Raw genomic sequence first — 27,137 nt, 5'->3', positions numbered from 1 at the left:
CTGAACCCAGGACCTTGTGTTTGCCAAGCATGCTCTCTACCACTTGAGTTACACCCTCCCCTGGAAGTACTTTTTAAAACCATGAAGCACTTTATAAACTTCATTTTGACAGTCCCTGTATCTGTTACTCTGAGTGATTCAGACTAACAGGAAACAGGACCAAGGAGTATTTAAATAAGAAAGGCTTTGTTTAAAATGTTAGTGTGAAGCAAGTGTTTTGCACTGAAAGCAGATATTGTAAAGTTATCTCAGCTGCTGTAGGATGCGCTGGGAGTGCAGCGATGTGCAGCGTGTAAGTGCCTTCAGGCTCGGCGCTGCGGCCCAGGCAGGCCGGCAGTCAGACCCGCAGGCTCTGGGCGTGTGTCTGGAGCCACTCGCACCCACGCTCACACGTGTGCCCGCAGACACGGGCACTTTCTCTTGTCTGACGCTTCACTCGGTGAGCGAGGTGGGCTCCTGGGGCTGCGGTGTGGGGTGTGCTTTCCTTTCCTGTCGCCTCTGTGTTGGGTTCCTTAGTTTCTGCTGAGAGACCCAGGTGAGCTTTCTCTGGATTGTGTCTGTCTCACTGATAGACTTTGGGTTTGTTGCTTTTGAGCATGCAGGTTCCTTTTTTGTAGGTATATTGTTTAGTGAAAAGAAGCAAGACTCATCAGAGTGTGTGGTGTAAGCAGGAAGAAGTGGGATGGGGCCCTGATGGGCGGATAGATGGATCAGTCCCTGGCAGGGTGACACTGCGGCTGGTGGGGCGCGCTGCAGGCGGGAGGCCACTGAGTGCCTCTTAGAGTATTTGGGTACTTTTGTTTATGTGTGCTCCTTTTATTAGTTTTATTATGAAATATTTCACATGTAAAATAATACATCCACACAGACATAAAGAATAATAAAAGAAAAAGGCGATTTCTGATGTGCCCCCCACTTCCGTTAAGAAACAGAACCCGATCAGGGCCTTTGAAGCCCCATGTGCGTGCGGGGAAGAGGCCTGGCCCCTCGCCCGCCAGGCAAGCCGCTCCTCCTCTCCTGCCCTCCCGCCCGCCCGTGTAGCGTCCTTACAGAATTGTAAGTCTGTTTATTCGTCTAGCCTCGATCACAGTCCACATCAATTTTGTGTTTGTGAAGTTTCATTTAGAAGCAGAAAACGATACGGTTTTAAAACGAGTTTATGTATTTTTGCTTCCATTTCCTGGAGAATGTTTTCCCCAAACAGATGCTTTTTTGAATCACGAAAGTAGCATGTACTGATAGAGAATCGAGGCAGTAACCATTTGGGTGTGTCCTTCCAGACTTTTTTCTACACAGTTAAAAATTCATTTTTTAAAAGGCTGATGGGATTGTACTGCTCTTGCTGTTCTTTTTGCCTGCATTTGCGGGACGTCTGTCCTCGTGTGTACAGCCACCCACACTCCTTCCTGGAGCAGTCTTCTCCCCTCTTGGGAGGTCAGGGTCAGGACATATGCACAGCGTGGTCCTTAGCACAGCCTGGGGTGGGGGCCTCCCTCCCTCCTCACTCACCCTCGCACCCACCCGCTCCCCCTCCTCCCCTGCCCGGCCAGCACGGGTGGTGAGAGTTCTTTCTCATCGGTGGGCTCACAGCTGAGGTTTTTGTTTTGTTTTGAAAGTGTTTTAAATACAAAAAGAACAGAATAGCATTCATTTGTCCACCACCTACATATATATTTTAGATTTTAAAATCATAGAAAAGCTGTGGTTTATATTGTTAATACTTTTCTGAACTTGCAAGTTTTGTACAATGAGCTTTTGTTATTTTTTTCAACTAGTTTAAGAGTCAAGTGGTGAAGAAGCCCATAATGTTTTGGAATTCGTTTTTGAGATGTATTGACTGCATAATCTTTTTTCTTTAAAACCTCTGGGTCTCCGGGATTTTGAAACCCCTATAGTATATTTTCCAGCCTCTGACAGATATGTGATCTCTCAGACACTTTTAGTAATTTTAAAAGTTGATCAGTCATTTTTGCATTCCCAGAGAAGTAATTTTAAGCATACTTTATTTCATATTTAATTTAGAGCAGTATATTATTAAGTTGTTTTTTATTTTATTTGTTTTGTTTTGGGGGGTTTAGGGGGTGGTAATCAGGTTTATTTATTTTTAGAGGAGGTACTGGGAATTGAACCCAGGACCTCATGCATGCTAAGCATGCACTCTACCACGGAGCTATACCCTCCCCCTTAAGTTGGTTTTAATACAAATTTAAACACTCGTAATGTTTAAAAGGTAAGATTTAGTGTTTTCCCTAAATACCAAATGATTATTTCTCTTTAATTTACACTATACAAACAGAAATATTCAAGTGGAGTATCATGTTTGAAAGTGAATATATATTAAAAGATAATTTAAAATTTAACTACATGCTAACCCAATGAAAAAAAAATTGGGGGGGGTGTGGTAATTAGGTTTATTTATTTTTTAGAGGAGGTACCAGGGATTGAACCCAGAACCTCGTGCGCTCCACCACTGAGCTATACCCACCCTCCGAAAATATTTTTTAAAACTACTTAGATATTGTATGCCATATTTATTTTTGAACCTGTGTACATATTACCTATTCAAAAAGTTAAATTTTAAAAACAGTGATTCACTCACATATTAAATTAAAACTAGGCATCCTGCCTTCTGTGCTAAAAAGTCAAGTGGTTTTTTTTTAATGATCTTGGTGCTCTGTTGCTGAATAATGCTAAAAGTCGACCTTTTTATCATTTGTTGTAAAGTGTAAACACCCAATTTATTATAGTCGTCCATGTGTTTTCTCTCTGACACGTTTTTTGAAGTACTAGAAACACCCTGGCGTGGTTGATAGGGGAAGCGCAGACACGCAGAGCTGGCGCAGACCGCCGGCCTCAGGTCGCAGAGCTTGTCGGTCTCTGTGTCAGCACGAGTGTCTTCTGAGCCAGAACAACGACCCTGTGGGCGCACCTGCAAGCCTCCCCGGGCCGTGTGTGTGCTGGGCAGTGCCCAGAACTCAGGCCGCCCTGGCTGGCTGGGAGGCTCTCAGACTCTGCTGTTTTTCGGGAGAATGAACTGTGCACATGGTGACTACGGAGCAGGGACCCCGGCCCCTCTAGGAGGTGCTCCTCGCAGGTCGGCCCAGACTTCGCAGGCCTGCTGCCCTGCGCTCATGGGACGTTGTCGGGCTTTGGGTCCGTCCCCGCTCAGGCTCACGCACCTTGTAGGGTGGAGAGGGTTCCACTGGCAGCCTGGCACGTCCCAAGCCCCCCCGCGTGGCTGCTACTCCTGGTCCCGCCCCAGGCTGCGGCAGGCAGAGCAGGTGGGCAGCTGACCTGTGTGCTCGGGTGCTTGGGCCATGGCCCCTTCTGACCTGCCTTTTGTTTCCGTAGGGAACTGCACCTGGGGGATGAACTGCAGGTTTATCCACCCCGGAGTCAACGACAAGGGCAACTACTCTCTCATCACCAAGGCGGAGCCCTTCCCGCCCAACGGCGCCCCGCCCCTCGGACCGCACCCTCTGATGCCTGCCAGCCCTTGGGTGCGTGAACGCCTCTTTTGTTGCTGGCAAATCACATCTAAGCTCTGTTTGTGAATCTCCAACATGAAGCACATTCATACGCCTTGTGTCTCAGGGACCTCTGTGGTGCCAGGCCCCAGAGCCGCCCCCCACCCCCGGTGCTCAGGTTGTCTGCAGCGGAGGGCGCCCTGGCCCCCGGGCAGCCGTGTCGGGCAGAGCGAGGCCCGGAGGAGAGAGCGGGCAGTGTGGCCGCTGGCGTGTTAGCTGGTGTTCTGCTCCTCTGGTTCTTCATAGATCTGGAAGTTTGCTTGATCCCTTAACTCCTCCCTTCTCGTCCCTTAACAGGGCGGGCCGGGAGTCGATGAAGTTTTGCCTCCACCCCCTCCAGAGCCCCCCACCGAGAGCGCCTGGGAGCGAGGACTCCGGCACGCAAAGGAGGTAACAGAGCCTGCGCAGACAGGCAGTGGTGGCGGCCGGTGCGCGAAAGCAGCCTGCCTTTGACCCGGGACGGCGGTCAGAGCTCAGTGCGGCCTCTGGAGAGGGCGTGTTTCTGTCACTTCTCTGAAGAGGTGGAGGGCGGAAAACGACATCTGCCTGTCTTGGAGGTTTGCTGGGCCATGACAGAGCCCCGGAGGCCGGGGAGGCCCAGTCAGGAGCCCGGCCTGCTGCCTGCATGTGGCTCGGCCAGCACTGGGCCGCTTCCTAGAGAGCACACAGTGTTCCCCAGAGTGGCCTGTGCATCTGGCACGCGGTCCTGTCTCCCTAGAGAACACCCCTCGTCCCACCCCCAGTCTAGGCTGCTTCCTGGTCCCGGGGGTCCAGGCTCACGGTCTCCAGGCCTGCTCTCTCCACCAGGATGACGGGCTAGAGCAGAGCCCCACCCGCCCCTGGCCCTCCTTTCCTCTGAGGCCAGCTGGCTCCGGGGCCTCTCCTGCTGGGAGCGTGCTCACCGACCTCTCCACTCTGTCCTCCCAGGGCACGTGTCTGGAGCCCCTGCTTCAGTACCTGGACTAGTAGTAGGGAGTCACCGCTCCGTCCCCTCTGCCCAAGTGCTGCTGCAGCTGTGCCTGCGAAGACGGCGTGCTCCCGTCCCCCCGAGAGGCGCGTGGATCCCGTGTCCGTCCCAGCACAGAGCTTGGGCTCGCATCAGCCACGCGTGCTCTCCTGCAAGGCCCTCCAGCCACGCCAGCCCAGGCTTCGTGGGTCAAGTCAGGACAGGACTCCCTCTGTGTTCCTAACAGTAACTCGTGTTGGCTTCTTTCTTCTTACAATGGTAGGTTTTAAAAAAAGCAACCATTCGAAAAGAACAGGAACCTGATTTTGAAGAGAAAAGGTTTACAGTGACCATTGGCGAAGATGAACGGGAGTTTGACAAAGAAAATGAAGTTTTCCGAGACTGGAATTACCGCATCACGAGAGATGTCAGAGATACAGCGTAAGGAACACTGCGGCCCCCCTCCCTGTTGACAGAGAACGCAGCTGTCCCCTGCTGTGTGGGCTCGGGCTCTGAGAGCAGCAGCACGTGGCCCCCAGCGTGTGGGGGCCGAGCCCTGTCCCTCTCCCTGCACTGAGAGCGGCATCCCGACCCATCTCAGACGCTGTGCAGTTGACTTTCCTCCTTGTCTCGCTTCCGTGGAGGACATGTGCCTGGGGTGGGCTTCCACCCATTTGGGTTCCTATCGTATCTGAGAGTCTTTACAGCTGTTCTTTAACAGCTGGAGCCCCGTAACACAAGGCTCCTCCCCACCCTTCCCCAAGCTCCCCAGGACCCAGGAAACTTTGTCACTGACATCTGAGAGTGTGACAGGTGTGACCCTCCTCATCGTCAATGCCGTCTTCCTCATTTCTTCCAGACATTTTATTACTGGTCTTTTTAAAACACGGTTGCAGAAGTTGATGTGGTTGGAGACCTGGGTCAGATCTCGAGGAAATGTGTAGCGTAACCAGTCCAGCTGCCGGGAAGGGGCATTACAGGCCACGTCTCTCCTGAGCGGCCAGTGTGGTGTGGGCTCTGGTCACCAGCCAGTTTCAGCATCGTCTTAAGTCTTGCAGTGACTCTGTGCACTTGGGTTTGCTACCAGAAAACAAAAACCACTGATTTCTGGCTGAAATGACAGTAAAAGGCTCAGGAAGAGGGACGCATACATGCCTGTGTTTCCAGATTCAGTTGTGCTGACCCAGACCCACAAGGCTGTTTCAAGGCCTTACATCCCAGGCCACACCCCACCAGGCGCTCCGCGGGCAGGAAGCTCGGGAGGGCCACACCTGTCGTGGCTCAGGTGGAAGGATTAGAGGCCAAGGACGTGAGAGCTGAACTCAGATGTTTTCTAATTCTGCGTGTGCAGTAGTGCGGCCGCAGTCAGGGCTGCGTCTGCCGGTCACTGTGGGCATTTCGCTTGACTTGAGTCTTGAGGTCTCGGCTTTTTCTTGTGTAAAACTTGGGTGACAGTGCTGCCCCCCCCCGGGGGGGGGGTGTCAGTACACGTCCTGGGAGTCAGCGTATCGGGTTGCGGTCTGGGACCTCACTCTCTGACTGTGCGGTTGCTGTGAGTGGTGAAGGGAGGGGCCTTGGAACCTCAAGGTCCATCCTTGACACTGTTCTCAGCCTGGCTGGAGTAGGGGCCTTGAGAGTGTGCCTGACGGAGCTGTCTGCAGCCCAGGTCCACGGCCGTCCAGGCACCGCGCTCTAGCCCTGGCCCGTGTTCACCCACAGCCTCTCCGCCAGGCAGGGGCCTCCGAGGATCAGACCACCTTAGAGCCAGGTTTTCACTTGTGTTTGGTTGTCTGTTCAACATCTGCTGTGTTTTAGAATTAACCACACGCTTTTGTGATAGGACATGCCTAGCCCGGGAAGTCCAGACCTCTGGGAACAGGGACCTGGCATGTGTCTGGCGGGAAAGCTGTTCTGACGACGCTCAGGGCAAGGGCTGTGTCAGTCAGGGTCCGCTCAGCAGAGACCACCCGGCTCTTTTAACGGGGAGTATTCAACCTAAAGACGTGCTTTCTAGGTGACCGCGGGAGCAGAGAGGCCACTGCCCCCCAGGGTGAGGGGAGGAAGGCGGTTGGAACCGTCCCTGCGGGAGCTGGGAGAAGGGCTGCGGCTTGGGTGGCTCAGGAGGGCTGCTGGCACCTCCCAAGAGGGTGATGAGGCTGGGCTTGCAGGGCTGGCAGGGAGGTGCCAAGGGGAGACCCCAGCCTCCCCAGCCCTGCAGTGCCCGCTCAGGCTGGCCTCACAAGGACAGCTGGTGGCAGCACGCGCTCTGCAGGGTGTGTGGGAAGGTGGCCAAGGATGCCGGGGCTCCAGGGCCATCAGCGTAAGTCTCAGAAGGACCAAGCCTCAGCAGCTCTCGCTTCCTGGGGCCCTGCGCGTGGCCTGTTTTGTGCCCAGGCGTCCTTACCCAGTCCTTACCCTTCTGCACAGGGGAGGGCTGCAGGCCGCGGTTCTCCGGGTGTGGCCCATGGGGGCTCATGAGACACACCTGGCCTGAAGGTCCTGGGGGTGGAGGCCAGCTGCTGCTTTTAACAAGCCCTTGGGTGACTCAGGTGCTGCCCATAAAGTTTGAGAGCCACTGATGTCGCTTGCGGGGCCGTCACTTCTCCCACTGCCCTCTTGCCTGACGGTGAGTTCTGAGGGTGGGAGCTCTTAGTGTTGTTGTGGAAGGCCTCCTCGGTGCGGTGGTGCTGGTACCTCGCAGCTGCGCAGGCCGGGGGGAGCCGTGGGAAAGGGCACCTGTTCGGGAACTCTGCAGGGGGTGTCCTGAGATACTGTGAAGGCTGGGGAAATGGGGCTTGGGGGAATTAAACAGAATTCCTGACAAGGTCACTTGGTGAAAATAATGCTTTTATAGCCGGACACTGCCCAGTTCCCCTTTTCCACCACCTCAGGCGTTTATTTCAGACTTGTCGATCTTGTGAGGCCTCCTGTGTCTCTGCGAGGTGCTTCTGGGTGCTGCCAGGGGTCTCCACCTAGGAGACGAGGGTCCTGGGACGCTTGGGGTGTCCCCTGCGAGGAGTCTGTCATTGGCGGTGGCCCTGTCAGGAGCAGCACTTGTCAGTAAATGGGCCAGACTGCGGCCGCGTGCCCGGGGCTAACTGTGTGTGGACATGCCCTTCCCGTCCTGGCCTCTGAGGAGTGGCTTGCTGCCCGCCTGCCTTTCACGGCAGTGGTTCTTACCTGCTCCCGAGACCCAGGCCCACGGGCTGCCAGGAAGCCGGGCTCGGTTCTGGGGGCAGTAGCGGGGGAATGCTTCAGCCCGTCCCCGTTAGCTGTCTCCCGAGATGGAGATACACCCAGAGAGGCCTTTCACCCCCACGCCCCTCCTTGAGAGAGCACGTGGCTCACCGCCACTGGGGAGAGTGCTTTCTGGGTGCTCTGGGCGGTGAGTGGTACCGGTTCTGTTCTCAAGGGCACGGGGGACATCTGCCTAGGGATCGTGTTCTCTCTGAGTGCCATCTGCGGGGCGTGCAGGCCGTTGGGCATGAAGGGCTGTTTCCCTGGGCAGAGCCCGCCCTGGGCTCGCCGCTGGGCCCTGGCAGCACAGGAGAGGTTTCCCAGGAAGCAGCCAGCCGAAGGCCACACGCACCATGGGACATGGAGGGCACCTCTGCTTTCCCCACCCGTTCACCCAGCGTGAGGGTTGGTCTGGAGGCCAGAAATGCTCGAAAGAACCTCCAGTCGTCTGTTGCAGGGAGTGCACTTCCCTGTCCTCTGCTGCTGGGCTCAGAGCTCCCCCGTGCAGGCCGTCTGGGTGGGTGTGCCAGCTTCTGGCCCTGCGGGAAGATGCGTCCTCGGCCCTCCTCAGGGCTGCCCAGCGGTCCTGCCCCAGACTCCCTGCTGGCCACCCCCCTGCGCCCGCCAGCCTCCCCTGACGTCATGACACCTCGGAAGGTGTCTCTCCTAGCGTTTCCTTGGCTGGCCTTGCATGTCTTGGGTTTCATGTGAGGATCGGTTGTCTTAGCTGCATGAAGACAGTGTTTTACTGGCTGCCCTAAGTCTGTGAACTAGCACAGGGAGAGCTGGCTTTGGTGACATCCAGTCGTCCTGTCCGAAGACACCGTCTTGTGTATTCACACGTGCTCTCGTGTCTTTCAAGAGTGTTAAATTTTCCTCAAATACGTTCTACACATTTCTGGTTGAATGTATTTTGCTGCTGAGTATTTTTTTTCTCTCTACTGGAAGTGAGGTTTTCTCTACCATCCATCTCCTAACCGGTTATCGTCTGTGTGTACGAGGGTGTTGGTTGCTGTGTGTTCATTTTTCTCCGTCTGCCGTACTGGGCTCTTCTCACCGTCTGACTCGCTTTAGCACGGTGTCTCGGTTTTCCATGTGTAGCATCATTTAATCTGCAAAATGAGACAATCTCACGGGTTCCTCTGTCTGGTCACGGCAGTGCCCCAGCACGCTGGTGGGCTGTCTTGGAGGCACCGGGCGACCTGAATGGAGACGCTTCCCCTGTCCGTAGTAAGTAAGGTGCCAGCTTGAGTCCTAAAGTGCATACGTGTTCTTTGTCACGTGAAGAAAGTGTCATTCCTGTTTTCATTGTGAAGGGGTATTGAGCTTTTGTCACAAGTGTTTTCATCACATCACCCTTAGGTGTGGTCCTGTGACTGGCCTCTGTAGGTCTGTGTTGGCATGTAGTGTGTTCATGAATTTTCTTCTCTTGACTCAGCCTGGCAGTCCTGGGATAAATCCCAATTAGCCCTGCTGTGTTATTTTTTGAGGCGGTGTGAGTATCTTTTTGCCCAATTCCATGTAGTACTTTTGCATCCGTGTTCCTAAGTGACGAGCCTGGCTTCTGCTTGCTCTCTTTCAGGCTGGAGCCGTACGCAGACCCCTACTACGACTACGAGGTAGAGCGGCTCTGGCGCAGCGGCCAGTACGAGAACTTCCGGGTGCAGTACTCGGACGCCGAGCCGCACCACAGCTACCGGGTACGCGGCCGGCGAGACCGCCCCCTCTTGTCTGTGGCCTGTGTGGGCACGTGGACCCATCTCAAGCCCAGACGGACCGGTGTTGGGGGGCTGGTTCTGATCCACGGCTTGCCTTTGTGGTGACGGGAGCGGAGCCGTCCTAGAGTGGTCGGTGCTCTTGCTGTCTTTGCGCTGAAGCTGCCGATCGGCTTGTTGGCACCATTTGCGGGGCCTGTGCCCCTCCTTGAGCGCGTGGCTCTTCCAGGCCCCTCGGGAGCACCTTTACGGGGTGGAGCTGCCCTCATGAGCTGCCATAACCTGGCCACTGCCAGCCAGGCCTGGAGGTCTAACGGAGGACTGTCCTGCAACTGGCAGGTCTGTGCCTCAGCCTCTGAGTCCCTGAGGGTATGCTTTTAGTGTGCTGGGGAGGAGCTGCACCCGGGGAGAGATGAGTCAGCAGCAAGCTAGTGGGTTTTGTGCTAAGCCTAAAGTGACAGTCGTGAGTTTTCAGGACCCAAGGGAGGTGACTGGCTGGGGCACCCATCAAATCACATGGTGAGCTTGTGGCCAGAGCTGGCCCCTGGCTGACCCTCCCATGCCCCCCGTCCCCAGCAGAGCAGCCTTCTTGCCGGGGTCGTGCTGCGGGGCTCTGGGTGCCTGGTCCCAATCAGGGCAGCCTTGAAGGTAGCAGGACCTGTGGGGGGGGTCCCTACCACCACGTGCCCCCTCACCCCCGTGTGCCCAGGTCCCCACCGGCCTCGGCCTTTGTGGAGGCTCGGTCCTGTGCATCCCGCGACAAGAGCCAGGCCAGGGAGGCCTGCCTGGGCACGCGGCCTGGGCGTGGTCAGCCTGGAGTCCCTCTGGGTTGGCGTCAGGTCCGTCCCGGTCTCCTCCGCCGGCGCCTCTGCGTTTTCTCAACGCTTCCGGTCCTAAGTGTGCCCATGTTTGGCTTTTCAACTAGGAAAGGGAACGGGAGCGCGAGCGAGAGAACCGGCAGCGCGAGCGGGAGCGCGAGCGGGAGCGAGACCGGGAGCGGGAGCGGCGGCAGCGTGAGCGTGAGCGCGAGCGCGAGCGCGAGCGGGACAAGGAGCGGCAGCGGAGGAAGGAGGAGTGGGAGCGGGAGCGCGCCAAGCGGGACGAGAAGGACCGACAGCACCGCGACCGCGACCGGGAGAAGGAGCGCGAGAAGGAGAAGGAGAAGCCCAAGGCCCGCTCCCCGCAGCCGCCCAGGTAGGGGCCTCGCTTCCCGTCCGCCCCGGGCTGCACGGCGCTGCGGCAGCCGGAGGAGGCTCCTGGCACCGCGCTGTTCTGCCCGGCGGACCCCGGGGAGCTGCCGGCGCGGATGCGGGCTGGCGTGCAGTCAGGACGCCCCCAAACATATTTGAGTACTAGGCCGGGACAGGGGGTCCTCGTTCGAAAATTGTAGAACTGGAGGAAGTTGCGTGTGTGTTACAACTTTGTTGAGACAGTTTACAGGCCGCGCGCCCATTTACAATCCACAGATTGTTGCTGCGGGGTCTCTCGCGGTTCTGTACAGACTTCAGGGTTGTGTTCTCTGTGTCTGTGAGAGGCGCCTGTGGGATCAGGGTCGGGACTGCGTCATTGCGGTGGCTCTGCCGGTTGGCCTGGGTAGTGCGGACGATGCTCTAATAGCAGTGTTAGTTCTTCCTGGTCATGAGCGTGGAATATCTTTCCTTTTTTTGTGTCTTCAGTTTCTTTCATCAGCGTCTTACAATTTTCAATGTACTGGTCTTTCACCACTTTGGAAATTTATTCCTAAGCCATTGATTATTTTTATTATAAATAGGATTGTTTTATTTCTTTTTCAGATAACTTGTTGTTAGTGTCTAAAAACACAGCTGGTCTCTGTATGCTTACCTTGTATCCTGCAGTTGTGCTGGACACGTGTGTTAGTTCTGACGAAACCAGGCTCTCATCCCTAATTCTTGTCCTTTTCATCAGACAGGCTCCTGTCCCGTGTGCCGTTGTGTTTCTGAGAGTGAATGTCAGGACCACAGGCTTCCATTTTAGTTTGTGGTCAGCGCCAGTGTTGACTCTCTGTCCTCTGGATGGCAGTGAAATGACCTCCCTGAAGTTGCTGTATTTTTTCCTAGCACTGGGCAAAGTGAAACTCTTAGTTCAGTTTTTAAAAGATTACTTCGATGAGTCTTTTTATATTATAGTAGTCACACTTTAAGTTATCTTGAAATTATACATTCATTTGAGTGGATTTTGATCTGGTCTGGTCCCTTTGAAGCCCCTTTTTGATAGAAGCCCTTTCCCCTAAGATACACCGCCTCTCCAGTTAGGCTCAGTCCTGGGGGCGCACTGCCAGGAGGAGGAGACTCAGCGCCTTTCTGTTCACACCAGCCAGCCACACTGCCTCCTCACTGCGCCTCCTCACTGCTCACGGACTGTGTGTCCCTGTGTGGGCCCCAGCCTTTGCTCTGCCATTCCCTCTGCCTCCAGGGCTGTCTCGCTGCTCAGAGAGGTTCCCACACTCCTTCCTCACAGCTCTCATCATCCCCAGCCCTCTGGTGTTCATTTGTCCGTCATCATCTCTTTCCCTTGTAGAATCGAATCCCCGCCCCGAGGGCACTGCAGTCCCAGAGCCCCGCACAGAGGGCGTTCATGAACATTTGACAGATGCCATCAGTGAGTTTTGGCTTTAGTGGCAGCCTGCATTTTTACCTCAGGTGACATAACTGGGTGCTCTGCTTTCCAGAGTCATAAACTGGCTCTGTTTCCATGTGTATCCAGATGCCTGGTTGGACAGGTGACAGCTAAGATGTCCCTGCGGGTAAACGCGTGGATTCCTGAGTCACATCAGCACGTCCATTTCTGTGGTTTTGGGGTTTATGAGCATGCTTACTCTGGCTGCAGGCCCCCTTCTGTCCACAAGTGTGTTTTTAGAGACTGGTGGAGGATAGGCTAGCTGTGTCTCTGTGTGTCACCGCAGATCCTCCCCAACTTTCGAGGGGTCACCTCCCAATAAACCTATCGTACATGGAAAATGCATCTAATACTCCTAAGGTACTGGGCATCATCAGGTGTGGAGCCTCTCGTGCGATTTGCTGAATACTGTACTGAAGGTACAAGACAGTGGTTGTCTGGGTCCAGAAGGATTGTTAAGCGTACTGGTTGTTTGCCCTCCTGGTCACATGGCTGACAGGCGCTATGGCTTGCTGCCCAGGAAAGGGCAAAATTCGAAAAGTGGCTTCTGCTTAATGCATGTGACTTTTCCACCATCATAAAGTCAAAAACTCAGAGTTGCGCCATCGTAAGCCATGCACCAATCTGTCTCATGGGACGGAGGCCTGTGTTCACAGTTCTAGGGCTGCCTGGCCTCTCTAGAGGGAAGTACATACAAATTCCAAAGGAGGGTTTTCTTCAAGGCTGTGGCATGTCTTGGCTCGGCCCCCTAAGCGGCAGATCACTGTGTCTGCACAACCACAGATCCTCAAGTGAAGGAGAGTCACTGAGAACATGGCTGCACTTGCAGGCCGGGACGCCGGAAGCTCAACTTCCTGTGTTCTTCCTAAAATCGGGTGCAGCTTTGCTCACCACACCGGGCCGTCTGCTCCGCTGGCCACTGGCCTGGTTTGTCTCCTATGCGCCTCTATCCCCGGCACCTCCTGCCGTCAGCAGAGAGGAGCTCTCGTCCCTCAGTCTGGGTTCAGCCTGTCTCACTGGCCTCGGGAGTCTTGCAGTCCATGTGCGGTCCTGGCTGGAGCCCCGCCGCCCGCCCCACCCCCCCCCAGCACCAGCCTGAAGGGTCAGGTCTCGCCAGGGCAGAGCTTCCAGCAGGGCCTCCTACCTCCTTCCCTCTGACCAGCAGAGCTGGTGTGGCCACTTCCGCAGGAGGCGGCTCAGTCTCCGCAGTGCTCCCTTTATACCATCGCCCTTTTATAGCAGAGTTTGTTTACTTAGCCTTTGACGGGTTGGGAGTTTTTCATCAGCAGCCTGACGGAGAGAACCGCTCACCTGAAGTAAGAGATGGGCTTAACTGCATCCGGAAGGAGTCACCTGGGAGACTTCTGTCTGCCATCCGTCTGTGAGCGCCCTGCCGGAAACAGCACTTGCAGGGTCCAGCGGACGTGCTGGGAGTGGGCATGTGGGTGGTCTCCCGTGTCATCCGCAGTTAGCAAGAGCTCCTGAAACCCGCCTGTTCCCCGGGAGAGGGTGAGGGAGGCGCGGCAGGCAGCAGGGTGGGCGCTGGCTGCGCGGTGCTGGCGGGACAGCAGGCACCCCCCCACCTCGCGCTCTCACCCGCAGCGCTGGGCGCACTCAGGCCGGTAGTAGGTGGAATGTCAGCTCCTCCCTACACCTCGAGGCTAGGTGCCGTGCTTCTGTAGGAACTGCATCACTCCCTGGTCCAGGTTTTCCTTTCGTAATTACACCTTTTGAGACATTTTGCCTGCTCCTAGATCTGGGCTATTTTTAGGCTAGAGTCAAACCTTTCAGCCAGTTCTGTAGAGGAATGCTTCTGCGTCATAGGGGAACTCCCTCTTGTCTTTACAGCCAGGCCAGTGGGTGTGCGTTCCCGGGTGGAGCTGGGGCAGTGATCAGGCTGTTCCTCAGCGCAGGCAAATGAACCTCATTCCAGATATAAATAGTAATTGGGGCCTTTCTGCAGGAATTGTCCAGACTGCTTGTTATCTTTAAAGCTGTTTACTAAGCGTTCAGAGGCAGTGTGAGGTTCGGTGCCTCCTGGGGCGGGTCCAGCAGACTTCTCTCCTCCTTGGAGATCAGTTAACCCTCCTAAGGGAGCACTTGCTCCCCATTTCCTCACCCTCGTCCAAGCCTGGCCTTTGCCCAGCGTCTCAGGGTGCCTGTTGATGGGGAGCCTGGGGAACTGTCACTTCCAGGGCCATGGGAGTTGCCCTGCTCAAGTGTGCTAACCTGGGGGTCTCCTTTTGGAGACATGCTGGGGTCTTGGCAGGTTAGGGGCCCTCTTCAGAGGGCTGTGTGTCCCTCAGCAGGGAGGAACCACTGTTCCCAGTGGCCCGCGGAGGACTGATTGCTGTGTGGCCTTCTGCTGCCCTGGAGAGGAGAGTGATGGTCACTCAGGCCTGCTTTGGCGGGTCTGTGGGACTCTGCTGTCTTTTTGCCAAAAAATATGTGTTAGGTTTCCCTCTGCTTTTGGAGACTTTTTTCCTCCCCATTTCCTTGAGTGCGGCTGCCCCTCCCTCGGCCTCACCTCCAGCCGCAGTGGCTCGCCACCACCTTCAGTGCCATCCGGTGATGTGCACACCTTCTGTGTGGAATTCAGGGATTTCATGAATTTGACCACCACGAGTTGTGCTCCATCTCGACCCCCATGGTGGCGTTGCCGCTTCCGCTGACCCCAAGTGTGTTGGACGATCACACCTGGGCGGCTGCGGAGCCTGGCCCCTCCTCTCCCAGCAGCAGAGCTCTACCCCCACACTTAGTGCTCCTGGCAGCGGTCACCGAGGGTCGGAGCCCCAGCAGTGAGGTGCCACTTTAAAACACTCACTCATCTGTTAGCGAAGAACTCACCCCCTAGGAACTTAATAAACCTTATTTTCTCTTTTTCATCTTCGTTCTAATCTGTCCTGGTCATGGCTTGCCCAGCTCTGTGAAAGTCACTGTGCCCAGGGTGTTTTCAAGGAAAGGTGTATCCTGTTTTTGAGCTTCTTGACTCTTTACCCACTGAATTGTCCAGAAGTTGCCTGACTGTTTGACAAAGATGAGAGGATAACACTGGTCTCCCTCCTGCTCAGCTCTAAGTAGTGCCGTGCAGTAGGCCTCACAGAAGCCGTCCTGGATCAGGGAGCTCTGCTGAGCCGGCGGGAGGTCAGTCTCGGCTGTGGGGCGCAGAAGGCTGAGGCCGCGGTGGTTCTCAGGGGTGTCAGGCCCTCCCAGGGGAACAGCGCCTGGATGGCCCCACCCACCACTTGAGGCTTTTTCTTCTCTTCACTCGGAAGTTAAAGTCTTAGTAGGTGGCACTTACATATCAGCTTTGTTGGCAGTGACATTTCTCTAAGCTGTAGCCACTTGTGATAAAGTGCAAATGTGTTTTCAAATCCAAGGAATAAACAGACAGGTCTGTCGCACTGGTGCCCCTCGCCCGGGTCTGCGTGGCCTCCTGGGGAGAATCCCTGGTGTGCAGGGGACTGGAAGGGGCTGCTCACAGCTGGCAGGTCATGAAGGCTGCCCAGGGCCACTGGGCGTGGGGACCTGTGGGCAACCTGATGCAGCAGTGGGAAGGAGAAGCAGGTCCACTCCCAGCGAAGTCGTGGGAGGGCCTGGCGGAGGGAAGCCCCATGCTGCCAGGTCTGCTCCCTGTCCCCCTGCGGGACATGTCATCCTTCCGTTTCAGGAGAGAACCTTCCTCCTTTTTATCTCTTCTTATCTTTAACCCCAAACTAGGCAGCTGCTCAGGGCAGAGTTTGAAGACGCCCTGCCCGTGGCTGCCTCACGCCGCTGCCCTGGTGCTGTGCGGGGACTGGGGCCCTTTCTCGTGTTTGCTCTGACTGCGCCTGCCTGGCCAGCACAGCTGACCTTTGCTCCGTGGAGTCTGCCTCCTGTGGCCTTGAACAAAGGAACAGGGGCCAGGAAGATAAGGCTCTGTTACTGGTGTGCTGCAAGGCTCTGCTCGGAGATGATCGGGGTTTTCCCCTTTCTGTTCACAAGGGCTTATGCAAATTCCAAATCTGTCTGCCAGCTTTGATGCCAGCATTCCTGGCTGACCGAGGCCCTCCCTCCCAGCTGTCCCACTCACACAGGTTTCCTCCCGCCCTTCTCCAGCTTCCCGTTGTGAAGTGGCCGGCCTGCGCACCAGGCTTCAGTGGGAGGCCTGTGGGGACAGCGTGGCGCCCCTGCGGCTTTACGTCTCAGTGTGGTTGCTGGCTTGTCTGTCTCCCAGGTACTCCAAGTCCCTTTAGGCTCTCCCGAGTGGGGTGAGACAGCAGAGGGACAGTTCTGGTTCTCTGCGGCCGCCAGGCGCCAGCCCACTGACCCAGGCCGTGGGCACCGAGGCCAGAGGTGTCCTCTGTCACTGCCCCCCTCCTGCTGGGTCGTGTTCAATTTACTGGTTGGCGCAGGACACCTTCTCCTGCTGCCCCCAAGGGTGCTGAGCTGGGGGTGGTGAGGACAGTGGCAGCGAGTGAGCCCTTCGTGGGGTCAGTCGGCAGAGTGGGGCTCCTGCCTGGTCCTTTGAGTGACCTGGGAGCGCCCCGACCTTGCCTCTTCCCACCTCCCCAGGAGTATAGGAACAGGTTTCCCAAGTGGTGTTTAGTGAACTCTGTTGCCGTTGCCTGTTCATTCAGTCATCCTTCCCAGACAGCTGCCATCTAAAACTGATGGGTCACATTTTGCCTCCAAGTTTGAAACCATTTCTTCCTGGTTTGGGCCCCACATCTGGGGGAGCCCTTCCGGGCTCAGCAAACTCATTAACACCAAGCTCTGGCTGTCTGCAGGAGCGTCTTGTTTCACACAGTGACCCCCCAACCCCACTTTTTTCCTGTACCGCCGTGTGATTCTACATCAGGACCACTTGTACCATTCATTTATATACTTTAAAAACGTTTCCACCTTTTAACCTTAAATCCGTCTTAAAAGGCAATTTGACATCCTTGTTGCACAGCAAGGCAAGCGCAGGTGCTTTGTCCTAGTAAATCACAGTAGAAACAGAGTCAAAAACAAAACCGGTTTTCTTTGTACTAATTAAAATCAGGAGCCCAGTTGGCTACGTTTTGGGGAACACAGACTTGCTGCGTGGGGTCCCTTGTTGACCACGGTCACCACCAGGCTGGCGCCAGCCCTCCCGAGGGGCAATGGGAGCTCTAGGTCCGCCCGCGGCCCCAGCCCAGAGGAGCCGTCTCCTGGCCTCGTCCTGGAGCTCTTAAGACCGCCAGTTCATTTGAGCCCCAGAGTGAGCGTGGAAACCTTGGCTCTCAAGGCTGGTGGAGGCCTGCTGTGGCCGCCTCTCTGTGGCCACGAGTGGTGCTCGTTCCCTGGCTGTCATGGGGCCAGGGGCCAGGGCTCTGTCCTGCCCACCACCACGGCAGCGGGGTCTCGGTGCTGTGCTGGAAGGGCAGCAGGTCGACAGAACTGGGCCGTTCTGATGACTCATGAAGAGAAGCTAGTGACCCAGGTGTTCCGTTTCTTGTTGCATGTTTAGAATGAGAACAGCTCAGGAAGTGCAAAGGTGGAAGCAGCGTGGCTGGCTAGGACACCTGGAGTCATCAGGAGGGTTCCTTCCTTCCTGGACAGCGCCTCCAGCAGGACACGCTTATGAGCGGAGGGGCCGTGACTCTCGGGGCTGAGGGCTGAAGTGTCAGGGACTTTGTGCCTCACTTAGTGTGTCCTTAGGGTGACTTTAAATGTTGAGTGTTGCTCCTGGTGTGGGGCCCTTAACAGATGGTAGGCATGGAGGCTGCTAGTTGGTGGATTGATTGAATAGGTCTGAAAATGTCAGTAGGCGTTGATTTTTATGAGTTATGATGTAACGTAACTAGATGGTGGTCTTGGAGAACTTAGAGTAACTAAAAACCTACCCCCAAGCAACAGGATTTTTTACGAAGAAAACTGATCTTTTGCTGACACCCGTCAGAGAAGAGGTGAGTAAACACAGGACACTGTTCCTCGCAAGCCGGGCGGCCGAGCGGCTGGAGCTGCCCTGCGGTCGGGCGGCCAGGCTGCGCCCAGACGCCTCTGAGGCCTCTGCACTGGCAATTGTGACTCTCTGGGGTCTTGCCTGCAGACAGGACTCTTGGCGTGAGATAAGACAGGAACGGGAGAGCCCGGCCCCTCAGAACATACCTACCCCAGAGGCATCGCCCACAAGCCTTTCAGGAAACGGAGGCGGGGCGGGAACACGGCTTCCCCTCAGACCCTGCGCGACACCCAGAATTGTTAGAGGGACAGAAACCAGCCCCGTGCCGTGCTGAGTGTCAGTCGGCTTCACTCTCAGGGAAAAAATTCGACAGTAGCAAGAACCTGTAAAATGCTCACCTCCTTCCACACACTGATTCCACATCTTAAAAATTGGCCCTTAAAAAAAAGTCCATAAAGACATATGTAAGGGGTCGCTTTAATCTCTGTGTTTTCTAAACACAGAGTTAGAAACAGCTAGCAGTAGAGCAATGTCCGGACGGTGTAGCCCCTGACAGTGGGGTGCTGCACCGTCGGGAGGCCCACGAGTCCCGGAGGGCGCCCAGCTGTGCTCAAAGTGTTCATCGAGGAAAGAGAGAAGGCGGGAAGGAGATGCGGAGGTGCTAAACAGCGGCTGTCCCCGGAGAGCAAGATGACAAGCTTTTACTTCCTTTTTACTTTGTGTGTGATTTTTAATTGATGACAAATATGGCACAAGGCCAGCAGGTACCTTAGGTACCTTGGTGCTGAGCTGTGTGGTGGTTGTGGGGCCCTGTGCTCTGGCTTGTAAAGCAGGGGTGTTGAGGGGCGGGGTGCCACCGTGGCTCGGAGCAGAGCCTCGTCCCCAGAGCTGTGCTGCGAGCTGCTGCCGGGCCCAGTCCCCGCTCGCACCCTCGGGCCTGGGGGCTCCCGCTCCGCAGCGCGGGGGCGGGCACCACAGAGGCTTTCCTGTGTGGGCCTTGGTGGGTGCAGCCCCACTGGTGACCACCACGGAGGCAGCCGATGTGGGGGCAGGTTGGTTGGGAGGCCCAGCAGGGTCTGACCCGCTGGCCCTCAGCCTGCACACACTCTTCATGCAGTGACTGACGCCCTGGGCCGCGCTGGTCTCTCTGGCCTGGGGTCTAATCGGAATGTTCTTGGGGTGAGTTTGAGAACTTCAGAGAACAAAAGAAATGTCAAAGGCTTGGATTGTGTATTTAACTCTTTTGAAAACAAGTAGTTGTTCAGTACCTTGAACTTGCTGAACGCTGATTGTGCACCCACTGGGTGCCACCCCGGAGAGAAGGCTGCCCTGTCCCTGTCCCTGTCCCTCCCAGAGCATGTGCCGCGGGGAAGGTGGGACTCGGGCACCGGCAGGACTGGTGCCAGCGTGGTCAGGGGCCGTGTTCCCATGGAAAGACGCCCCTCGTGGAGCAGGCCTGCCCATCTTGTTCGTGGTGGGCTCTGCCGTCCATCGGTGCCCCTGGGCAGGCCACTGAGCTCCAGGTCTCTCCTCAGTTTTTCTAACCAAACAGCAGTGCTGTCTGGCAGGAGGTGGCCTGAGGCCACTCACCTTTCTGTGATTTCAGCCGTCAAGCTGAGCTGCCAAAGAAGGAGGCGGCCTCCACGGGGCCCCAGGTGAAGAGAGCTGACGAGTGGAAGGACCCCTGGCGCCGGTCCAAGTCCCCCAAGAAGAAACTCGGAGTGTCGGTCTCCCCTAGCCGGGCACGACGGCGCCGGAAAACGTCAGCCTCGTCGGCCTCTGCCTCCAATTCCTCCAGGTGAGGAGCGCTGGCGGCCGCTGCCCAAAGATGGGGTCAGCAGGACAGAGCGGGCGTCTGTCTGCTCAGCGGGGGTGTGGGGTAGCTGGGTGGCAGTGTCGGCATAAACAGGTCTGATGCTGAGCACGTTGGTGAGGCTCACATACCCCCAGAATAAACGGTGAGGTCAGCCAGGATGCGGGCCACCCAGAACGGACCCCAGACCTGGGCAGGGGAGAGACACTGCAAGGTAGGAGGCCAGAACCAGCGTGACCCTGGCATCTCGTCAGTCCACCTGCTTCTCCTGCGGGTTTGGGTCAGCAGCTCTGAAATCTGGGAGTGCACTGGGTCTGCACAAATTAGCGGGAATGCCGTGAGTGATGAGGGCTGGGTCTCGCCCAGAAGAGGGCCGGGAGGAGCCTGCCGAGTTGGACGGGAACTGCAGGTGTCTGTGGACTCAGAGTGTTCACTCCCTGCCCGCGTCAGACACACCCGCCTACACGTGTGGGCACAGGTGTCCTGGCGCTGCCCCTGAGGGCTGAGGAACCGTCACCAGCAAGAGTGAGCACACCTGCCACCCAGATCTTGGTTTCTAAACACCGTTCCCACGACCAGGGGACTGGCCTGCAGTGTGTCCACAAGCTGCCCCGAGGGTCTGTGTGTGTGGCTGTGCCTTCCAGGCCTGTGCCTGGGCACAGGGCAGCAGGGCTGGTGCCGGGGGTGGGACGGGCAGCGGACAACCGGCCTCTGTCCTCTCTTGTCCCCTCGGGGCTGCAGGTCGTCCTCGCGGTCCTCATCCTACTCTGGCTCTGGCTCGTCCCGGTCCCGGTCCCGGTCCTCGTCCTACAGCTCCTACTCCAGCCGCTCTTCCAGACACAGCTCGTTCTCAGGCAGCCGGTCCAGGTACGTCCCTGAGGTCCTGCAGGTGCAGGGAGCATGGGCTCATCCATAGTTGCCTGCGTGATGGGAGGTCTGCCTTGACAGGGCCCTTCTGGGTCCTCAGTTGTTTGCAGAACAGTCGTTGGGTTACGGGGTCGAGTGGTGAATTCTGGAGGATACACAACAAGGGGCCGAGTCGCCAGCAGCAGGCGCTGGGGTTGTTGACACAGGGCCACACATCAGGGGGCCCAGGAGCCACTCTGCCCTCGCCTGGCTCAGGAGGTGTGTGTGCTGAAATGAAGGAGGCAGCTATGGGGTCAGCGCCAGCCCTGGTGACCCCTGCGGCCCTGCACTGTCCACCGCGGGCCGCCGACCACATGTGGCAGTTCACATCCCAGCACAGTGGAGGGGTGGGAGGGTGCACCAGCCCTGGTTGGCGTGCTCAGGTACGGAACATCTCCATCTTTGCAGAAAGTGCTGCTGCTCCGTTCTAGGAAGATCACAGAATGTGTACATTTTCCCCCCTGAAAATGGGCAAACTCTGCTGGGAATTTTAGAGAATTTCTGGTTGTCATTTGGGAGGGAGGACAAGCCCTGGTCTGTGTGAGGAGGGGAGAAGTCCTGACGGCTAGTGGCTGCTTTGGCCCTTCCCGCCACACCTCCGCTTCCACACGCACTCCACCGGCACAGACCTAGAGCCACACCCCTGCCCCACTCCCACCCACATCCCCTATCCTGCTCACCCTTTCTGCCTCCTGCCAGCCTGAGACGCCATGTGGGGACCCCACCCAGGGGAGGCCCAAGGCCAGAGGGGGGCCTCTTGTGCAGCTGTTTCCCTTCGACAGCCCGGAGACACTCCAGAGCTTCTGCCCGGGCTGCGCCCCTCCAGCTCCATTGTTGCCTCGGCCCTGGCCCCACGTCCCGGATCGGGCGCTACTGCCCCAGAGGGCTGCGGCGGGGTGTGGACAGGAGGCGTTCACATCCTGTCACAGGACAGAACTGCACACAACACACGCACCTGCTTCCCTGGGGAGCGCCTCGCCAGCACTCTTGGGGTAAAGCGATGGGTCCTCCTGCGAGGCTGTGGCCCACAGCAGCACCCCTCTAGGACAGCGTAGAGGGCGTTGGGACAGCAGGATGGTACCATTGAAGCTGTTGAGTCTGGTGGCCACGCCTCTGTCTTGCAGGGTCAGATGGCAGGTGGGCCACTTTCTAGGGACGTCTCGAGGGCCAGCTGGGGCCCAGAGCCTCACAGCCTTCCTGCCTAGTGTTTACACAGTTGCCCGGGGGTTCAGGGGCAATCCAGGAAGGCTGCCGGTAGGAGGCAGGGTGGAAGACGGGAAAGACGTTGATCAGAGCGTTGAGGTCAGGAGAAACCGTGTCTGGTCTCGCGTGAGAAACAAGGCTGGTGAGCTATGGGGAAGAAGCCTGGAGCCAAGCTGAGAAATCCGGGGATTCTGGAAATCCCAGGGTGTGGCAGGGCTTACCTGCGGTCGTCCTTCTGAGTGAGCGGTTGATGAGACCGGGAAAGACCAGGAAGCGGGCCCTGGGGTCAGGGCCCGGGCTGCAGCCCCAGGGGGTCCGCATCCCAGCGTGGTCGGGCCGTCCCTGCTGAGGGAAGCAGCTGGTAAGTCCCCCGGGACCCAGCCCTGCGCTCCAGAACCGCATCCGTCTGCGTGTAGGCGTCCCCAGTGTTCTCAGAGTTGGGTGCACTTGCGTCCCTGCCTAACCTCCCTGCTGATGCCCGGGACCAGCCCCACCCCACGCTCTCCGAGGGCAGCCCCGCCCGAGCCTGCGGGGAGGGCCTCGGGTCTGCCTTCCTGCCTCCGCACAGGCAGCGTGGCCACTTGAGGCGACGTGAGGGCAGGAGAGGGAACGGGCGTCTCTCCTGTGCGGCTCCGTCCGTGGCAGTCACAGCGGTGTGGCTGCAGGAGGAGGCCTGTGCTGATCTCAGCTGCTGATGCTGCTCCGCTGAAGCTGCTGCAGACCCTGCAGGCGGCTCTAAGCGGGGAAAGCCCAGCGAGCCCCGGAGCCCCGGGAGGCGGCCCCCTGTGCGATGTGGCGGCGCGTCCCAGGGCTGCGGAGGCCGCTGCTGGTCCCGCTCTCCTCGGCCCGCAGCCAGGCCCGGCTGCTGGCGCGCCTGCTGGAGCCTCGCAGGCGCATCGTTCCTGTTTGTCCCTCAGCACCTCCTTTCCCCTCTGGGAGTGCGTTTCAGAAGATGACCAGACACTGGCTGAGGCATACGAGAGGCCGCCCGCAGTGGCCTTCTCTGGGAGCCACGCTCGGGCCCCCTCACGCCTCCATCCACTCCGCAGGTCCCGGTCTTTCTCCTCATCCCCATCCCCGTCCCCGACGCCCTCCCCGCACAGACCTGTGAGAGCCAAGGGGGAGCCAGCTCCGCCTCCCGCCAAGGCAGGGTAAGTGCTCCCGCCAGTGCCACCGCCAGTCGGGCCCCAGAAGGTGGGCAGGGTGCCAGGGTTGGGCTCTGGAGGCTGTGGGCCACGTGCCGTGTCTGTGCTTCAGCAGCCCTGCGTGGCTGTGGGGATAGCCTGCTCCCGGAGGTAGGAGCCCCTTGGGTCATGGGCCAGCGGTGCTTTGCCCAGTCGGGGAGGGCACGGCGGCAGCGGCCCTGCCAGCCTCCTCGTCTTTCATCTTCTTTGCTGCCCCTGGAGTTGGTCACCTTGATCCTTTTCAACAGATGTGACGACATGAAGAATCAGAATCGTCTAGAACTTAGCACACAAACTTTACGACACCTGTGAGCAGTGTCGAGGTGCAGCCTCCACCCCAATCCCCCGGGGTGACAGTGGGCCCCACTCCTGAAGCTCTGCCGAGCGCGAGGGCCGGCCTGATAGTGGCCGTCCCTGCACAGGTCTCGCGCGGCCCTGCTGCAGGTCTCTGTCCTGAGGGAGTCGGCCTCCAGGCTTCAGGCCTAGAGAACCTTGAGCAGGTCACTGATAGAGTTACCAGTGCTGACGTGTTAACATCCCAGGCGCCGCAGCCGTCTGAATTGTACTTCCGGGTGGGCTGCCACCACCCCGGACGCTCAAGCCCTCGGGGCTGCGCCCTACGCAGGCTTTACGTGGGTGGTGTCACGTGGGTGCCCGCGCGTCTGTGTCTTGGTCAGCACAGACTTCGACTCAGCCCTGAGGCTGTGCTGAGCAGCTTACTTTCGCCCAAGACGCTGTTTCCTGCTGGTGTCAGCCCTGCTGTGACCCATCTACACCAAGTGGTCAGGGAACCCGAACACCTACCCACTGCAGGCGGCTTAGGTGGCCGTTTTCCTGACTGTGCCGTGTGAGAGTGTGCCTGGCCCCCCCAAGGACCCCGCTGCACATGGGCTGGGAGGTCTGGGCTGGCCAGGAGTGCGCATCTGCCGTGGGGTGTGGCCCTTGCTGAGGGAGCTTGCCCGGCTCTCCTTGACCCTCCAGGGCTCTTCAGATGCCCATCTTCCTCCCAGCCCTGCCTTTGGTGAGGAGGTAGCATGATGCCGTGAGCTCCGTGAGGTGTGGGGTCTCACGGGGAGCGTGTGCGTGCACTGCACGTCCTAAGATCTGCCCGGCTGGTCTGACCTCCCCCTCACACCACAGGGAGAAATCGGTGAAGAAGCCAGCCCCAGCTCCAGCCCCACCACAGGCCCCCAAAACCACTGCTGCTCCTGTCCCTGAGCCCGCCAAGCCCGGAGACCCTCGGGAAGCCAGGAGGAGGGAGCGGCAGGCCAGGACCCCCCCCAGGAGGTGAGCACACTGATGTCAGGCCCTTCCAGAGCTGGGGAGAGGCTCCCGGGCAGCCGAGGCTTGACCCTTCACCACCAAGCCTCGGTTTCCCTGGGAGCTCCATGGGAGGGTGGCGGTGGAGTGGGGAGCCGACTGGGGGTGCCAGTCTTGGGAAAGTGGCACTTAGAAGAGAGCAGCCCTGCTCGTGGCCCAGCTGGTGGCCAGTTGCTGGTGAAGCGTTCGTCCCGAGCCAGCGAGTGTGCTGGCTCTGAGGAACGCCGTGTGCCAAGACCATGGAAGCAGAGCGGGGCTCTGCTTGTGTTGCAGGCGGACTGTCAGCGGCAGCGGCAGCGGCAGCAGCTACAGCGGCTCCAGTTCCAGATCCAGGTCATTATCCACTCTGCCCCCCGTCGGGCCAGGAGAGGCCTCCTCGGGTGTGAGTGGCCTCCACCCTCGGGCGCCTGTGGCCCACCGCGGCCGCCTCACTGGTCCCAGGCGCTGGTCCGGAGCAGCCCCGACGAGAAGAGGCCGGGCCGATGCTCACAGCCCGGCCAGAGGGCTGGGTCCTGTCCCGGCCTGTCCAGCACAGGCACGTGGGGAACAGCCGATGGAAAAAGTCTGTGAAAGATAGAAGAAAGCTCTGCTGTTTAGTTGTTTAGAAAGAAGACTGGGCTCAGGCTCTAGGTCCCTCGAATCCAGCTTCCTCTCATTTTCGTGCAGCAGGTAGTTCATACACTTGCCCGTGTCCTTGTAAGTAGGTCTGGGATGCGTTACAGACTGAACCTTAAAAAAACTGGACTGTTCCCTCCCCGTTCCAGCGTCTGCCCACCTCGGGACCCGGTGACGGGTGTCTTCTCGGAGGGCGGGTCACTGGACACGGCAGAGGCTGGCTCGGCGGTTTGTCTCAAGTCCTTGTGTAGCATGGGCTGTGATGGCCTGGGGCCTGGCTGCCGTGTCTGTCCCGCCCTGAGCTGTGTGGATGCAGGCAGTCGTCCTCCCCTGGGCCAGGACTCCGTTCTGTGTCCGGCCCTGGGTCACACTCCCATCACGTGTCCCTGCCCGGCACACAGCACAGTCCTCAAGAGTGCGAGGGGCCTCAGCTCGGCTGTATGGGTGTCCCCTCACCACACGGCACCCGGGAACCACCCAAAGCTCCCCAGATTTCAGGCTCGGTGGGCGCACACCCCCCAGGAACAGGACTTAGGGAGTCTGGGGTCAGGGCCATGGGGCGCAGACGTGCGTGTGTGTCCAGGTCCCTGAGCGTGAGCAGCGTCTCCTCGGTGTCCAGTGCCACGTCGAGCAGCAGCTCAGCGCACAGCGTGGACTCGGATGACATGTACGCGGACCTGGCCAGCCCCGTGTCCTCAGCCAGCTCGCGGTCCCCAACCCCAGCCCAGACGAAGAAGGAGAAAGGTACGCGTCTGTGTCTTGGGCGTCATGGATCCAGAGGAGGGTGCGTGGTAGTGCGGCTGGTGTCCATGTGCAGTGACCACGTGCTGCCCATCCTGCCCCCCGAAATGGCACATGGAGGCCGCCTCACCGGAACAGAGGCTGTGATGGGGTGTTTCTCTTTGGCAGGAAAATCTAAAAAGGAAGATGGTGTGAAAGCAGATAAGCGGAAACGGGATCCGTCCACACAGCCGCCCAAACCCTCGAGGCCCAGCGCAGGCAGCAGACCCTCCCAGCAGCCCACGGCCCCCCAGCAGGCACCTCCCGGGCAGCCCCAGCAGGGCACATTCATTGCCCACAAAGAGATCAAGCTGACCCTGCTCAACAAGGTGAGGCCGCAGGTGGTGGTGCAGGGCCCCAGGGACCCCATGGCTGGTCCTGCCCTGGCGGGCAGCCTCGTGGGCAGTAGCGCGTGGGCACAAGTAGACAGTGAGTGCCGGGGTGGTGGGAGCGCTCCCTGCCCTGGGTCTGGCCACGGCAGCCCTGGGCCGGGGCGCCACAGGCTTGGTCTCTCTGAGTTGGTGTCCACAATGCCCTGAGGGACGGGGAGGCAGGAGACAAAGTCTGCTGGGGTCCCGCCCCATGGGCCCAACTTCCCTCGGCCATCCTCACCGCCACCCTCCCCGCTGCTGCAGGCTGCTGACAAAGCAAGCAGGAAGCGCTACGAGCCCTCAGACAAGGACCGGCAGAGCCCCCCTCCCGCCAAGCGGGCTAACCTGTCCCCGGACCGAGGTGAGCCGCCCCGAGCCGGGCGACAGGGCACAGGCGCCAGGACCCCGTCCACCCCTGAGAAGTGCTGAGGCCCTGGGGGGCTTCCGATAAGGTGGGGCGTGTCCATCCACGCCCGCCGCCATCCGTGAGAGGCTCAAACTAAGGAAGAGACAGTGATGAACTGTTGGGTTTTGACACAAATAACATCTTTTATGGGAAATAACTGTTTTCCGAAATAGAAGTTAGCAGAAGCGGCACTAGTTTTTTTTTTTTTCCACAACCCGATGCGGCTGGGATCCCATTTCTCAAAGCACACGCCCTCTGGGAAACCCCAGGCCAGCCCGTGAGCCTGTGCCGCGGAGGCGGTGCCGACCCCTGCAGAAGCACTGGCCCAGCCCCAGGCAGCATCTTTCTGTCTGGCTCTCACGAGTCCAGCAAAAATCTGACTCAGCCAAGCTGTCTTTACTTTCTAAGACAGAGGGCGAGGGCCCAGCAGAGCGGGGGCAGGTGGGGTGCAGGTCCTGGGCCGTCAGGAGCAGGAGGGCGCCACTGCCCCCAGGCACTGTGGTCCCGAGCCCCATCTGCCCTCACGCAGGACGCCACGCTCGCAGGATGGTGCTGCGGCAGACACTCCT

General features: G+C 58.3%; 1 protein-coding gene across 4 annotated transcripts in view; it reads left to right on the top strand.

Moving 5' to 3' along the window:
- ZC3H18 (zinc finger CCCH-type containing 18) overlaps nucleotides 1–27,137 on the top strand; it is a 46,561-nt gene that overhangs the window by 17,416 nt on the left and 2,008 nt on the right. For 2 of the 4 annotated variants that reach the window (XM_031436646.2, XM_031436644.2), the window contains 13 exons: nucleotides 3,352–3,500; nucleotides 3,825–3,917; nucleotides 4,757–4,914; nucleotides 9,293–9,410; nucleotides 10,351–10,619; nucleotides 19,577–19,768; nucleotides 20,525–20,650; nucleotides 22,942–23,043; nucleotides 24,217–24,363; nucleotides 24,670–24,729; nucleotides 25,595–25,755; nucleotides 25,921–26,120; nucleotides 26,427–26,523. In XM_031436646.2, coding sequence (XP_031292506.1) covers nucleotides 3,352–3,500; nucleotides 3,825–3,917; nucleotides 4,757–4,914; nucleotides 9,293–9,410; nucleotides 10,351–10,619; nucleotides 19,577–19,768; nucleotides 20,525–20,650; nucleotides 22,942–23,043; nucleotides 24,217–24,363; nucleotides 24,670–24,729; nucleotides 25,595–25,755; nucleotides 25,921–26,120; nucleotides 26,427–26,523 — 1,872 coding nt within the window. The remainder of the gene's footprint in view (nucleotides 1–3,351; nucleotides 3,501–3,824; nucleotides 3,918–4,756; nucleotides 4,915–9,292; nucleotides 9,411–10,350; nucleotides 10,620–19,576; nucleotides 19,769–20,524; nucleotides 20,651–22,941; nucleotides 23,044–24,216; nucleotides 24,364–24,669; nucleotides 24,730–25,594; nucleotides 25,756–25,920; nucleotides 26,121–26,426; nucleotides 26,524–27,137) is intronic. The other 2 variants (XM_031436645.2, XM_031436647.2) reach the window with 2 other exon arrangements.

The sequence above is a fragment of the Camelus dromedarius genome, chromosome 23 (genome assembly GCF_036321535.1).
Source record: "Camelus dromedarius isolate mCamDro1 chromosome 23, mCamDro1.pat, whole genome shotgun sequence".
Taxonomy (NCBI): domain Eukaryota; kingdom Metazoa; phylum Chordata; class Mammalia; order Artiodactyla; family Camelidae; genus Camelus; species Camelus dromedarius.
This window is presented reverse-complemented; position numbering and strand designations above follow the sequence as displayed.